At 41.4% G+C, this 16,053-nt stretch overlaps 2 protein-coding genes across 7 annotated transcripts in view; one reads left to right on the top strand and one right to left on the bottom strand.

Annotated features, from left to right (window-relative positions):
• EXD1 (exonuclease 3'-5' domain containing 1) overlaps positions 1-14,018 on the bottom strand; it is a 33,938-nt gene extending 19,920 nt beyond the window's left edge. Inside the window, exons 1-6 of one of the 6 annotated variants that reach the window (XM_082735568.1) lie at positions 13,931-14,018; positions 12,535-12,719; positions 6,832-6,900; positions 3,699-3,756; positions 2,941-3,062; positions 55-113 (exon numbers count right to left, since the gene is read on the bottom strand). In XM_082735568.1, the coding sequence (XP_082591694.1) occupies positions 55-113; positions 2,941-3,062; positions 3,699-3,756; positions 6,832-6,900; positions 12,535-12,667 (441 nt within the window). In that variant the 5' untranslated portion in view covers positions 12,668-12,719; positions 13,931-14,018. Of the gene's footprint in view, positions 1-54; positions 114-2,940; positions 3,063-3,698; positions 3,757-6,831; positions 6,901-12,534; positions 12,720-12,980 lie in introns of those variants that run through there. The other 5 variants (XM_082735565.1, XM_082735566.1, XM_082735567.1 and 2 more) reach the window with 5 other exon arrangements.
• Positions 14,019-14,090: 72 nt separating this feature from the next.
• CHP1 (calcineurin like EF-hand protein 1) overlaps positions 14,091-16,053 on the top strand; it is a 48,301-nt gene continuing 46,338 nt past the window's right edge. Inside the window, exon 1 of the mRNA XM_082735591.1 lies at positions 14,091-14,697. Within this exon, the coding sequence (XP_082591717.1) occupies positions 14,631-14,697 (67 nt within the window). The 5' untranslated portion in view covers positions 14,091-14,630. The remainder of the gene's footprint in view (positions 14,698-16,053) is intronic.

Raw genomic sequence — 16,053 nt, 5'->3', positions numbered from 1 at the left:
AAACATGATACCCATATGCAGACAATACTTGGAATGATCAAGGACAATACTTACTGCAGCACCAAACTTCTGCTGGAACTGATCAATGACTGTGTATGTTACCTCCTCTTCCTCTGCAGGAGAATGATGGTAATAGACACATTTGTCTTCTTTGGCAATAGAATAGCCTTCCCACTCATTTTAGCCAACCTCATAAATTTCTCCGCTATTGCAACTCAAAGGTCTAATGTTATTTCACTATCACCTGTGTCAGCCCAACACACAGTGAACACTCCAGCATCCTGTTTCTCAAATGAGAATGAACAAAAGCCCTACCAATGATAATCTTATGAATTAAACTATTTAATCATTTCCTGTGAAAATCCAATAATGTTTCCCTCCTCATAGACTTGTGTCTTAAATATTTCAAGACATTTACTTTTCAAAGGATGTTCATAATAAAAAGTTATAGTTTAAAATAAATCAGTCCGGGGTGCCTGGGTGGCTCACCTGGTTAAGCTTCTGCCTTCAGCTCAGGTCATGATCCTGGGGTCCTGGGATTGAGTCCCAAATCAACTCCCTCCTCAGCCAGGAGCCCTGCTTTTCCCTCTCCCCATGCCTGCTACTCCCCCTGCTTATGCTCTCTCTCTCTCTGCCAAATAAATAAATAAAACCTTAAAATAAATAAGTAAATAAATAAATCCTGGAGATGGGCCATAGTCCACATTTTTGGAATTCTCTGGGTCCTTAATTATGGTTTTAAATCATGTAATTTAAAAGATTAGAGGTATAGCATAACATATAGTTTCTCTTCATCTCCAACCTCTAAAACTTAGGTGTGGCATTGGACACAGTCCATATACCTCTTTTTCTCTACCTATACTCACTCTCCTAGTAATCTCATCTAGTCTCAAGCCTGTAAAACTCTATCAGCTAACTCTTACTTTTGTTTCTCCATCTCAGACCTTTCTCCTCCTCTCTAGGCTGACATTCAAACTTCGGAGGACCTGAAGTCTTAATCATCTTCCCAAAACGTGTTCCCATGCCAGCTGAATTGCACTCCATACTTCAGGATACTCACACCCAAACCCCTGAAATCACCATGATTCTCCTCTTTTTTTTTTTTTTTAAGATTTTGTTTATTTATTTGACAGACAGAAATCACAAGTAGGCAGAGAGGCAGGAAGAGAGAGAGGGGGAAGCAGGCTCCACGCTGAGCAGAGAGCCTGATGTGGGTAATCAATCCCAAGACTCTGGGATCATGACCTAAGCCGAAGGCAGAGGCTTTAACCCACTGAGCCACCCAGGTGCCCTGATTCTCCTCTTTCACATGCACCTCTAATACACCTCTAAGACTGGGCTGGCTACACCCCAACATATGTTCAGAAGTCCACCACTTTTTACCAACTGTACTGCTACCACTATGGTCCAAGCCATATGTCAGCTCACCTTAAAATTATTTCAATAGCCTAATAGGTATTCATGCTTTTACCTTTCTCCTTCTCTCAGTATCCATACAGTATCTAGACTAACTTTGTTAAAATAGAAGTCAGTTAATGTTATCCTTCTGCTCAAAACTATCCAATAGGAAGTAGAAGGATTTTTTAAAATACCATTGATAACAGTATAAAATATGAAATACTTAGGGATAAACACAGCAAAATATGTTTAAGACTTATACACCAAGGGGCGCCTGGGTGGCTCAGTGGGTTAAGCCGCTGCCTTCAGCTCAGGTCATGATCTCAGAGTCCTGGGATCGAGTCCCGCGTCGGGCTCTCTGCTCAGCGGAGAGCCTGCTTCCCTCTCTCTCTCTCTGCCTGCCTCTCCATCTACTTGTGGTTTCTCTCTGTCAAATAAATAAATAAAATCTTTAAAAAAAAAAAAAAGACTTATACACCAAGAACTGCAAAACACTGTTGAGAAATTAAAGATTTTGGGGCGCCTGGGTGGCTCAGTTGGTTGGGTGGCTGCCTTCGGCTTGGGTCATGGTCCTGGCATCCTGGGATCAAGTCCCCCATTGGGCTCCTTGCTCAGCAGGAAGCCTGCTTCTCCCTCTGCCTCTGCCTGCCACTCTGTCTGCCTGTGCTCACTCTCTCTGACAAATAAATAAATAAAATCTTTAAAAAAAAAAAAAAAAGAAAAGAAATTAAAGATCTCATAGAGGGAAATACTGCATTAACAGATTAGAATACTCAATATTGTTAAGATGCCAACGTTCCCCAAACCAATCTATCGATTCATTGCAATCCCAGTAAAAATACAAGTGGGTTTTTTTTTTTTTTCAGAAATTGGCAACCTGATTCCAAAATTCATAGGGAAATGCAAAGAAAAAAGAATAACCAAAACAACACTGAAAAAGAACAAAGTTGGAGAACTAACACTACCAGATTTTAAAGTCTATCATTAATCAACAGTAAGCAAAAACAGTCTAAAAAAACCCAAAAGAAACAGTAAACAGTCTAGTATTGAACATCTACAATGACCTCCATGAAATGCCTATGTCATTTCCTCTCCAACTACCTCTTCTCTTTGCTCCATTTACACTGATTACACTGATCTAGCTGTTCCTTCAAGATCCGGGCATGTTCCTATCTCAGGGCCTTTATATTAATTCTTTTATCTGCCTAAAGAACATTTCCCCCACATATCCACACAGCTCAAGCCCTCATCTCCTATAGGCTTTGGCTCAAATGTCACCATTTTTGTGAGGCCTGTCCTGAACACCCTAACATTGTAAAATCACCCTCTTCACACACTTCTCTTCTATTTTTTTCCCCTTAGCATTTGGTGCTACCATGCTGTATGTGATATTCCTTTATCTTATTTAGTGTCTATTTCTTGCACTGGAGCTCAGTGAGGGCAGAGACTGCACATATAGAACCTTAACTCAGAGTTATGCCAACTCCAAAGAGTTGTGGACCACAATAGAGACCCTAGACAAGTCAGAGCCCCAGTGCTCACCTGATGGGTTGAACTTGAGGTCACTCAGCAGAGAGGTGGTTGGCGGCTCAGAGGCAGGAGAAAGAGACTCAAATATGTTCAGGTCTTCACCTTTATCCATCCTGGTTTTTTCTGTATTTAGACTATGCTTACAAAAAACAACACTCAGATGAAATTGTTCTTTGTTGCTGATGCTCACACTTACAAACTACTTACAAAAGTACAACACTCAGATGAAATTGTTCTTTGTTGCTGATGCTTACAAAAAACAACACTCAGATGAAATTGTTCTTTGTTGCTGATGCTCACACAGATTTTGCCACACATCAATGGTAAAGAAGCTAGACCTCCATTTCATAGAGGACCCACTCATCCACTGCTTTTTTTTTTTTAAGATTTTATTTATTTATTTGACAGACAGAAATCACAAGTAGGCAGAGAGGCAGGCAGAGAGAGAGAGAGGAGAAAGCAGGCTCCCTGCTGAGCAGAGAGCCTGATGCGGGGCTCGATCCCAGGACCCTGGGATCATGACCTGAGCCGAAGGCAGAGGCTTTAACCCACTGAGCCACCCAGGCAACCCTCATCCACTGCTTTTACACTGATTTGAAGATATCATCTAAAGATGGAAGAAAATATCCATCTATTTCTTCTACCTTCTATTACCTCAGACCATTTGAGAAATTGCAGAGCTAATGAATTAGAGGTAAGCCTTTCTACCCTACTGTATGCATTTGAGTAAAATCATAATTAAGAAAATTATTCAAATTATTCCACCATACCTGACAGAAGATGCCTTTTCTCTCATCACACCTTGTTCCACTTCATCCAGCAGTTCCACTGCAAAATAACCAAATGCCTTCCAACAAGAGTTTCCAATCTGAATGCAGTTAACCACTCCCCTCTCTCCCTCTACCACAGTCTGACTAGGTACTACACACACTAACTTGAAATGAAATGTTAGTCCATAGAGGCCTTCACTAGCCAACAATAAATAGAGCAGAAGAGCCTATCCAGAGTACTGAAGATGCCTAATACTATGTTCCTACACAGCTTCTCAGGTCTTTCAGCAGGATTAGAAAGATTTCTACATGTTCCAAAGCACCTTGCAGCCAAGCAGATTCATTCTAGAGAGAGATTTTCTTTCCTATTTATTCCCACCATACTGCATTTCCTTTACACCATGCACTGTTTGGGGGTTTCCTCTCAGATCCTTCCCAGATGGGTCTCTTTCACTCGCACAGGCTGGTGCGTTAACAGTTCTGTGACATGAGTTTTGCACAGTGGCAGCATGGTGGCCAATGACGTTTATCTGAGGCGCCATTATTGCAAATTGAAACAGTTCAGCGACATGAAAGGCAATAAAAGTTAGACTAGAAATCCCCCCTAAATATGAAACATTCCACAGATTCTGAAGCCTAACAGGGCTGGGAATGGAGGACAATATTATCTATCATTAATTCTAAGATGTACATTTTAAACAGCTCTGAAATCAGATATGATTTACAATAAGTGCACATGACAGTTTACTTGCCAGTTACTTTTCCTTTCTTGTGATGTGAAAAGTAATAGTGTATTTTATAATTAATGGCATTTTAGACTGACTTAAAAATACTTAGGTAGTACTCAGAGAAGATCTACTCAGGGACCGTTATGTTTCAAAACATCTCTTTCCCCTGCACTATCAAGTGCACTATCAAGGTGTTGGGTCTGGGCAGAGAAAGTAAAAGTCACTAAAAATAAATTTTTAGTCAATTATTATTTGTCAATTATTATTCTTCATTTTATTTTTAATTTATTATTGTTTCAAGATTTTATTTAAAATTTTTTTATTTAAATTCCAGTTAGTATTATTCTTCATTTTAATAATTCTTATTCAAAGTGCTTTTCAGGGAGAGTGAAAAAATTCTCAATCCATGACTAACTGAACCACAGGGCAAAGAAGGAGAAGGTTGTCTTTTGAACTAAAAATTATGAACAAAGGCCAAGTCTTGAGAATTTAGAAAGAGATGAAATCCATGTCTACAGTTCACCAGGCTCGTCAAACAGTTAGCCTTCTCTGAAGTTAGGGAGATGGTAGTAGTGATTCCTTTGCTTCTCTTTACAAACCCACCCACAGCCTAGCTCTGATCCAGTGCAAAGGCTGATTTTAAAAAGCAATAAGAATTCCACTATGTGGGTGCCAGGTTGGCTTAGTTGGTACAACATGGGACTCTGGATCTCGGGGCTGTGAGTTCAAGCCCCAGATCAGACATGGAGATTACTTACTTACTTTTTTTTTTTTTTTAAGGTTTTGTTTGCTTTATTATTTTTTAAAGATTTTATTTCTTTATTTGACAGAAAGAGATAGCTAGAGAGGGAACACAAGCAGGGGGAGTGGGAGGAAGAAGAAGGCTTCACACTGAGCAGGGAGCCCATTGCAGGGCTAGATCCCAGGACCCTGGGTCATGACCAGAGCCAAAAGCAGACACTCAACAACTGAGCCACCCAGGTGCTTAAAATCTTTAAAAAAAAAACAAAAACAAAAACAAGTAGGAGTCCTACTACTACCACCCTCACAGCTACTATGAAAAGGTGTTCAAAGGGGTGCCTAGATGGCTCAGTTGGTTGAATGGCTGCCTTCAGCTCAGGTCATGATCCTGGAGTCCCACATCTGGCTCCAGCACTACCCACCCCATGGGGCTCCCTGCTTAGCAAGGAGTCTGCGCTTCTCCCTCTGACCTTCCCCCCTCATGCTTTCTCTCTCTCAAATAAATGAATAAAATCTTAAAAAAAAAAAAAAAGAAAAAGAAAAGGTGTTCAAGGGACAAAGAGTGTTTACAGTAGCATACTGTGAGAAAGAACCCTTAGATAGCTGTCTGGAACTGTCTGCCTTGAAATAAGTCTGGATTGGCAGTCATTAGTTTGATGAGAGTTTCATCACTCTGTCAATTTTACTTCTCTCACAAAATAATCTTTCAAGTAGCAGTGGTTTCTGGTCTACAAGGGTCCTTTCCTTTCCTCATATCTGCCCTATTGGTTAAGAAATGAACAGCTGTATAAGGTCCCAGATCTCCCGCTCTCCCCACTCCTGTCCCCAACACTGACCTTTACTCCTCCTTGGAGGGCTTTCTGCCTTTGAGTTCTTGAAAGTAAGAACAGTTCTTGCTTCCCTTTTCTTTTAACCTATTTGGCTTGTCTGAAGCACACTGACCAGAAGAGCTTCCATATCTACTCTTTCTGGCAAACAGCTGGACCTACTTCTGCTAAGTGGCTTTTGCTGGCCAAAATGAAGAACAGAGCTGCATCTTGCAATTCCAAAATCCAAAAATCTCTGAGAACTAAAAATCGTCTGGACCTCTTTTGGCAACAAAACCCAACTGACATCTATTTATAGTCCTACTTTATTTCATTTAGAGTAATTATCCTCACATTTCCCTGTAGAAATGTGTTTTATTACAGTGTTTCCCAGACCTGTTTGAGATGTTCTATAATATAAAGAGTAGATACTGTGTTACATTTCCTAAAAATCTGGATTTCTGAATTCTGACATTTGGCCCCCAGGGTTCAGATAAGGGACTGCGAATGTACTATGACTCCATAGTATTAAAATCAATTGCTAAGCAAGACCACTCCTTGCTGTTCAGATTCTTAACTGCCCACTGGCTGACTCTTTAGTAATGAGCACCAGCAGTTCTCACACAGTAAAACCAAGATGATTAAAATTCCCTACCACCATTCTGCTCATAGTACCCATCAAAAAGGTAAGATAAAGGTCAATTCTCAAATATCCAGTCTTAAGAGCTCCTAAAAGCAATATTAAAGGCAACAACAAAAATACAACATATTTGTGCAAATACTGGAATGAGGCAGAGGAGTGAGTTTACTACTACTACAAATCCCAATATGCACATTCAGGGAACATGCAGTTCTCACCGTTCAGAATCTCATGCCCAAAAAACATCTTCACTCCTGGAACACTTCGACCAGTCTCCACATTCTTCACTGTTATAGAAAATAATTCATTCACTTAATAAAAAATAGTATTTCCCCCAAATTATAAGAAAATATGCATCTCAAAAGTGCCATATCTAGGGGTGTTGGGGTGGCTCAGTCGGTTAAGTGTCCGACTCTTGGTTTCTGCTCAGGTCATGATCCTAGGGTCCTGGGATCAAGCCCTGTGTTGGGCTCTGCACTCAGTACAGAGTCTGCTTGATGATTCTCTCTCTTTCTCTTTCCTCTAGCTCTTGCTCCACTTACTGACCCTCTCTCTCTAAAATAAAGAAATCGGGGCGCCTGGGTGGCTCAGTGGTTTAGGCCTCTGCCTTCAGCTCAGGTCATGATCTGAGGGTCCTGGGATCAAGCCCCACATTGGGCTCTCTGCTCAGCGGGGAGCCTGCTTCCCTCTCTCTCTGCCTGCCTCTCTGCCTACTTGTGATCTCTGTCTATCAAATAAATAAATAAATAAAATCTTAAAAAAAAATAAAGAAATCTTTTTTTAAGAAGTGCCATATCTGAGTTTTATAAAAATTACCAAATGATTTTCCCCGAGAAATGAAGAGTCAATAATAAATTACAAAGCTATAGCCTTGAAACAAGTAGGATAAAGAACAGAGGGAACCTGAGAATGGTCCAAGAGGAATTTAAAGGGCAGTAGTAGTATGTTGAACTTAAACTTCTCCCAAGACTATTCTAAGGCCCTGAGGCTCAGGACTGTTTATTTATTATATTTCTATTGATTTTTACCTCACCTAATTCCAGATAAAATTTTAAGGCAGCTGACTACTTCTAGAGTCCACACCCTGTTTTATGCCATGCTACATGCTCAAAAATACTGTCAAGGACAATAATCCAAATCCTGGTCCCAATATAGGGCTCTTCTGCGAGTAGATAAGAGAGTTAGGAGAAGTTTAGATATCGTATCTACAATATAATGTCATTGCTCTAGGTATAAGTGCTCCCAGCGGCTGCATATTTCCATATTGATCAGCGATCCAAAATAATTTTCACCCTCACTGTTTCACTGAAAATATTCTTACTAAGGTCAAAAATCAGAGATACCTGGGTGGCTCAGTTGGTTAAGTGGCTGCCTTTGGCTCAGGTCATGATCCCAGCATCCTGGGATCGAGTCCCACATCAGGCTCCTTGCTTGGCAGGGAGCCTGCTTCTCCCTCTGCCTCTGCCTGACATTCTGTCTGCCTGTGCTTACTCTCTCTCTCTCTCTCTGACAAATAAATAAATAAATAAAATCTTTAATGAAAAATTACAACTGCCTATTTTTCTTATTTCTTTTTAATGATTTTATTTATTTGTTTGACAGAGAGAGAGAGCGCGCGTGCGCGTGTACAAGCAGGGGGAGCAGCAGGCAGAGGGACAAATAGGCTCCACACTGAAGAGGGAACCCAATGTGGAACTTGATCCCAGGACCCTGAGATCATGACCTGAGCTAAAGGTAGATGCTTAACCAACTAAGCCACCCAGCACCACCCCCCAACTGCCTATTATAAGTTATAGTCTTATCACCCTTGGCTCCCATGTATCATTTGACAGTACTGTTCTTTCCTTTCTTCTTTGGCTCATAGGATACTTCAAGTTTAGTTCTTTTGCTACTAATTTCCTAGAGCTACCAAACTGAGCACCGACTCAGAACTAGGCACCATGCTAATTATTTGCCTACATTTAATTCTCCAGTAACATAATGAGAGAGGCATTTCATTATCTCTGTTATGGAATAATCTGAGACTCAGAAAGGTTGAATAATTTGGCCAGGGTCACACTGCTAATTAAAGACAGAGTCAAGATTCAAACCCAGGTCTCGGGTATTTAATAGGCAACTCTGAACAATGTTATACTGTCTCCCTCATTTGCCCCTTCCCATCTCTTCAACTGTCTCCACCACCTCTAACATACTGACCTACCCTATTTCTTTTCTTTCTTTTTTAATATAAGTAATCTCTACACCCAATGTGGGGCTCAAACTCATGACCCTGAGAAGAGTCACATGTTCTTTGGACTGAGCCAATCAGGATCCCCAACATCCAGATTATTTCTCTTAGCTCCACTCACATTTCCAACTAATACCAGACTTACTGTAAGATCCTCAAACTGAAATCATTATCTTCTCCCAGTAACCAACAAACTTCCTCTTCCCATTTCTATCAGTTAATAACAGTACTATATACCTATCTTCTTCTGAGTCATGATCTTCTGAGTCATAAATGTAGTGATGATTTTTCATTGCTATGTATTTATTTAAGATCATGTGTGTGGGGCTGGGGAGAGGCAGAGGGAGAGAGAAAGAATATTAAGCAGGCTCCACACTCAGTGTAGAACCCAACTCGGGGCTCAATCTTATGACCCTAAGGTCATGACTGGAGCCAAAATTAAAAGTTGGATGCTTAACTGACGGAACCACCCAGGCACACTTCTGTTGCTCTTTAATTATTTAATTGATTACTAGGTTACTTATCTTACCTCTTATGTATTCCTAAAGTCTGTCTTCTCTTTTTCCATTCCTTGCTGAGCCTTAGTTCTGACCTTAGTTTCCTTGACTGTCAAAATAGTTCTATCTCTGCTCTTTGCCTCTAGTTTCTATTTCAGTCCTTCCTTCACATTGCTGTCATAGTAAAAATACTCCCTGCTTTGTCCAAATAGTACATAAAATTAGTAAACAAGTGTAAAGAAATATGTTCAACTTCTTTAGGAATATTTTTTTAAGCACACCAAGATGAAATATCACATTTTATCTATAAAACTAGCAAAAATTTAGAAAAGATACACATCAGCATTAAAAACAACAACAACAACAACAACAATGTTAGGGGCATCTGGATGGCTCAATTGATTAAATATCTGCCCTCAGCTCAACTCATGATCTCAGGGTCCTGGGATAGAGCTCCACCTCAGCTCTGCAGTGAGCATGGAGCCTGCTTAAGATTCTCTTTCCCTCTGCCCCTCCCCCACCCTCTCAACCTACTCACATGCACTTTCTCTTTCTAAAAAAAAGAAAAAAAATTAAAAACATAAAAAGTTTAGACATTAAATTGGCATTTCAAGTAACATGAGAAAATGCTTTTTATCATATTAAGCAAAATATATATATATATATATATATACACCTAACTTATTATGTCAACTATATAAAATCTATGTAATTAAAGATCAGAGAGAAATATACCAAAATATTGCATTTAGACTGAATGCCTTGTTGAACAAACATGTGGCATATCTTGATTGTTCTCAACTCAATGCCATTTATTCAGGCTAGCAATGTGGTGGTTCCTTGGACTGCCATGGCATCTCTTTAAGGGGACTGACTCAGCTGGGGGGAGTACCCTTCTACCCCTCTTTCCTCTTCCTCCTATCTGTAACTTCTACAAGCTGTCACATGATCTTGAAGTTTGAAGCCATGAAGATGATAGAGCAGAAAGATGGATAATCCTGGATCTCTGCCAGCTCTGGGGTGATTCACAGCAACCCTGGAAGGCCTTCCTTCTTTTATATGAGAATAAACTCCTATTTTCTTTAAGCCATTGGCCATGAGTCTGTTTCCAGCAGTTAAGCATTGTTCCTAACTAACACAGCATTAAAAATTTCAGGCAACGAGTCTGAAAATGTAGATGCCTCCCATTTAAAAATCTTTCAAATTGTGGGGTGTCTTCGTGGCTCAGTCAGTAGACCAAGCAACTCTTGATCTCATGGTCAAGGTCTCAACTAGGCCTAGAGACTACTTAATAAAAAATATTTCAAATTCCTCCTCATTGTTCTCAGAAGTATCCAAATGCTACAATATATTAAGGCCTTCTGATCAGTCCCATACCTACTTCTCCAGCCTTAAGTTTCACCACAACTCCAGAAAGAAATTCACTTAGGTTTTCTGAATGAACCAAGTTTTCATGTCTCTACATTTTTCGTATATGTTGCTACTTCTACATAAAATTATGGTTCTCTTGAAGTGTCTTGGGGCGCCTGGGTGGCTCAGTCATTAAGCGTCTGTCTGCCTTCTGCTTGGGTCATGATCCCAGGGTCCTGGGATTGAGCCCCACCTCAGGCTCCCTTCTCAGCAGGAAGCCTGCTTCTCCCTCTCCCTCTGCTGCTCCCCTGCTTGTGTTCCCTCTATCACTGTATCCCTCTATGTCAAATAAATAAATAATATCTTTAAACAAACAAACAAACAAAAAAAAAGTAAATTCTTAGGCCCCACCCAGGCCTTTAGAATCAGAAACTCTTGGAAGGTGGCCCAGCAATCTGTGTTTTTACAAGTGCCCAGGTAATTCTGATACACAGATAAAGTTTGAGAACCAGTGGCTTAAAACACTTTCCACTCTTTTCCCATCCAGTTAAAACTTACCTTTGGGATGCCATCCCCACTATCGTAACCCTACCACTCCCAGATCTAAATTAACTGAAACTTTGTATTTTCATAGCATCTCATGCATCTATCACAGAGGATATCGAACTGCCTTATACCTTTCTACTTGTTTATCTGTCTCTTTACCAGACTAAGTTTTTTTTTAAGGACAGGGACCATGTTATTCTTACCTATATCCCTGGTACCTACCTATCACAGTGCCTGTGATACAAAACTACCAATAAATGATTACTGAATGAATTACTATTTCAAAAGTCTGATATAGTCCCATCCTGGTCCACAAAGGTCTATTTTAACTTATAATATGGCTTAACAATAACACTAATCTCTTAAATCCCATTTATACGTTTCAATTATAAACCTGCAATTTATGCCAGGTAAACAACTACCCTAGCAAGTCAATATTCTAGCTGAATAAAAACTATATATTGTATCTCAAAGGTGAACACATGTAGGAACTAGGAAGGTGGTACACCCAAGGAAGCATGGAAATTCTAAGCTCCTTCCCACAGACCTTAACTTATGCATCTCTTCCACCTGGCTGTTCCTGAGTTGTGGCCCTTATAATGAACAGAACTGAAGCTGGGAGGTATAGAGGCTACCTTGAGACCATGAGAATAATACATTATTCCTGAAGTGGCAAAAACCACAAGACACCTGGTCCCTCCTGGCATCTTTGAGCCACTGCCCTAGCAGCCTACCTGTGGACTTCCTTTTGCATGACAAAAATTAACACCTAGTTGTCTTTGTGAATTTTTCTGTTGAAGCCAAAAGTAATTCTATCCAGTAGAGCAGTTATTTTTAACTGCAAAATGCATATAGTAAGAAATTTAAAAGAAGCACCCAATGAAAAACAATCTATACAATAAAAATTTCCACTATCATGTCAAAGTATAAAAATGGGGACAAGGGGTGCCTGGGTGGCTCAGTCGTTAAGCATCTGCCTTTGGCTCTGGTCATGATCTGGGGGCCCTAGAATCAAGTCCTGCAGAGGGAAACCTGTTTCTCTTTTCCCATTCCCCCTGCTTGCATTCCCTCTCTTGCTGTCTCTCTCTGTGTCAAATAAATAATCTTAAAAAAAAAAAAAAAGTGGGGACAAGCCTGTAGATGCAGCTATGTTTACCATTAGAGAAAATAGCATTCTAATCTCTTAACTCTTCCCTAGAATAGGAATGCCTCCCTCTCAGTTGCTAATGAAGCCCCCAGAGTCCTCACCCAAACTTAACTAATTTCTTAAAGGCAGAAGATAATGACAAATAAAATGAGACCTTTCTTCAGGACAACAATCTTGTTAGGATCCACATGCTGGAGAACTCCCTCAAATACGCCAGAAACCAAAGTGAGTTTCACCCTTCTCCACAAAATCTGATTGAGGAAATGGTAGTCACTGCTAGGATCCATGCTATTCGATTCCAAAAGCAGTCTTCAGATATCTTCTTTAATTATCCAAACACTTGAAAATAAAAGAGATCTAGGATTTAAAAAATATTTTAGGGGAATGAGGTTCTTTTCCCTTTCCCCATACTTGGAAGGGACAAGAAAAAGAAAAATATGAGAGTAATTCAGTTTTGCACATCTTTTTAGATCAATTATGAGAAAAGGACTATTCCAAGCATCATCTCTATTTTATACATGGGAAACAAAGCTGTAAAACTTCAGGCACTGTAGGTTTGACTTCTTTGTCGACAGAATGGGGCAATACTACCATGCATACCTTAGTTAAATGGAACAAGCAGAACATTTTAGAGGCTTTTAAATAGCACATACATGTATCTTTTTATCACCAACCAAAAGAAGAAGAAGAAAGAAAGAAGGAAAGAAAAGAAAGAAATTCTGAAAGAACAAATGGAAGAAAACCAATGCTGGCAAAATGTCTGCCATAAGCGGCTCACCCAGAAACATCTAAGATTTAAATTCTTCTGGCCTCTTCTACATTAGTAATACATCCAGAATTTGACAGTTACCAATCAAAGCATAAGTGACCTAGAACTATCACAATTTATGCATGATCAATCAGGCTGCCATGTCAGTGCATTTGAAGGGAGACAACACTAGATCAGACGAGGGCAGCTTAATCATGAAAAGGACTCAGTGAGACTAGAACCTTGGCCTTATGCTAAGTCGTCAAACCCTTAGATAAAGCTTAAAAGTAGTTTAAGTACTAAATAACAGTGGTTAGAGTTTGGTTCTTCCCTACTCAAACCAGTTATGCATAAAGCAACACTCAGAAGAGTGGGGAGGGGGTGAAAAGACGCTGAAGCCAGAGGAAAAGAAATGGTTCACGGAGATAGCTAAATTAGTTAACGGGTGGCTTAAATTAGTTAACGGGTGGCTTAAACATTTACAAGAAAACAAAAATATCATAAAAATAAAATGGAAGATTCCTAATTTTTAAGACAAAATAAGAAACTCCAAATAAACGGCGGGCCATACGCTAGGAATTCAATCTCGTCCACCGTTAGGTTATTTTTTCCCCGAAGGAAGTTTGGGAAATCCTGTCCCAATTTCAGCCAAATGAAGCTCGACTTCTTACAGCTTGAACTAAAAAAGGAGGTACTGCTGTGAAGGAAGAACTCTCGGGGAGTTCCAAGCTGGCGTTGGCGGTTATCAAAGGACAGAGACCAGAAAAACAGGAGAAAAGTACACAGGACTGAAAACCCACACCGAAGAGCGGACGCCAGCCTGGCGGAACCAGAAGTCCCGGCTGTTTCCCAAGGAGCCAATCGGCGCGCGGCCCGGAGGCTGGCGGCCGAGCGCCCCCAGCGGCCGGGAGGAGAGAGGACCTCCAGGAAAAGGAGGAGGTGGAACTCCCAGCATGCAGTTCCCGAGAGACACACCCCAGCGTTGCCCCAGGAGACGTTTGGTCTATTTTTATAGTCTCTCTCTGCAATCCCTGCCACCTGTGGGTGGGATTTCCACTTTTAGAGTTCTGTAAGAAACAGATTGGCTATGCTGCCTGCCTCAGGTTAGCTCGCTGTAAAGCAGTGGGTCGATGGCGTTTCCCTTTTAATTGCGGTCGGTAGAGCCAAAGTGGCATTGCCCTTTTAAGGCCGGTGGCATCATGCTTCCGGGGGCGTGGTCCGTCCTTAGGAATACCCGGCCCTGCGCTGGGCTGATTCATTCGGGGGCTGGAGCTGCAAGCGCCGACGTCGGCTCCTGCGCCGGGAGCAGCCTCGCTCGTCATTGGCTGGTTCTGGGGGACCGCCCCCCCTTGCCACCCCTGGGTTCCCTCTCTGGTCCGCAGTAGAAACACTGCCCTCTTGGTTCTTGACCCCTGGGCCTTTCTCCCTTCCCTCCCTCCCTCCCTCCCGCTGCCGCCGTCGCTTCAGACGCCCCTGCTCCCGAAGGAGCTCCTGGTTCAGTGATGGGGTCTCGGGCTTCCACGTTACTGCGGGACGAAGAGCTCGAGGAGATCAAGAAGGAGACTGGCTGTGAGTTCGGTAGGGGGTGGGAAAGCGGCCGGGCCCGTGTGAGTGGCCTCAGAACCGACGGCGGCTTGTCGTTGAGGTCCGTTGTTGGGGTGCTCCGAGGTTGCCCGGTACTGAGCAGCCTCCAGCGCTGCAGCTTCGTGGCCGAGGGCTGGAGAACCTGTTCGTAGAAGCTGGGCTCTGGCCCCTGTGGGGCTGTCCTTCCCCTCAAAGGCAGGAGTCGCGATCACCCTTAGAGCACAGGCATCGCTCTTTTTTCTTATCCCTGCTCATGAAAGTCCCCGAACTACTTCCTTTTATCTTTCTTCTCGCCAACCTCGAATTCAGGAGTTCTGGATGGATCCTGTAGAAAACCCAATCCGTTCCTATGACGTTTCTGGACAAGCACTTAAAGTCACTGTCAACTGTGAGAAATCATAAATAAATTCTTTCCGCAACTGGAAAGATGAATCCAGAAAGCAAGATCCTATAGTAAGGCTTTGGAAGACGTGCCCTGGTGACAGCAGACCTTTAAACAATGAGGGGTCTGAGAGTATGAGATTCCATTCTGAACCTGTGGAGAGAAAAGCACGGATACTGTGACCACCAGTTTTTTACTTAGACTGAGGATGCTTACTGTCCTAATTTCAGATATATTGATTTCTACTATGCTGGTGTACTTTATGCAGTCGCTATAGAAATTGGATGTGCTCCAAAATCTCAGTGCGAGTTTGTACTAGGCACTGATGTTTTTTATAGTCCAGTCTCTTCCTCATTAAACCGAACATAGGGGAAACAGGGCTTGGGGAATTCAGAAGCTCGGTGTGACATAATCACAATTTTGTATAGCCCTTGATAATGCACACACTATTTTTTCAGCAATCCATTATGACTCTTGTATTTTATGTAAGTTATGTAACTGTCTGAGCTCTGTTTCTTCATGATAACCTGTCTTTAATGATGAGGTGTCCAGTAATTCAGTGATCCATATGCAGGTAATATTGAAGGGTGCTGAGGGAACTACATAATTTCACAGGCAGTGGTGTGGCCTGAGAGAAACTGAATGCTGTCCTGTGCTTTCGACAGATTTAGCTTTTAAAATCTTCAGTGTGGAAGAGATGTTATCTAGCCCCCACCCTTGGCAGATTGGTTTACTGCTTTTAGCATCCCCTAACAGATGGCCCATAGCCTCTCCATAAATACCTTTAGGGGTGATAAGCACACCACCTACTGATTTTGGATGAAAGACAGAAAGTAGTTAGCTGGTTATAATGTATAATACTTGTTTGGCTACTTGACCTTATGGTCATTTGATGACTCATTTTGACTCTTTAAGAGTAGAAATAAAGGCAGTTGGGAGTCAGCAATCATTTTATTAAA

Source organism: Mustela nivalis, assembly GCF_964662115.1.
Source record: "Mustela nivalis genome assembly, chromosome: 6".
In the NCBI taxonomy this organism is placed as follows: Eukaryota; Metazoa; Chordata; class Mammalia; order Carnivora; family Mustelidae; genus Mustela; species Mustela nivalis.
This window is presented reverse-complemented; position numbering and strand designations above follow the sequence as displayed.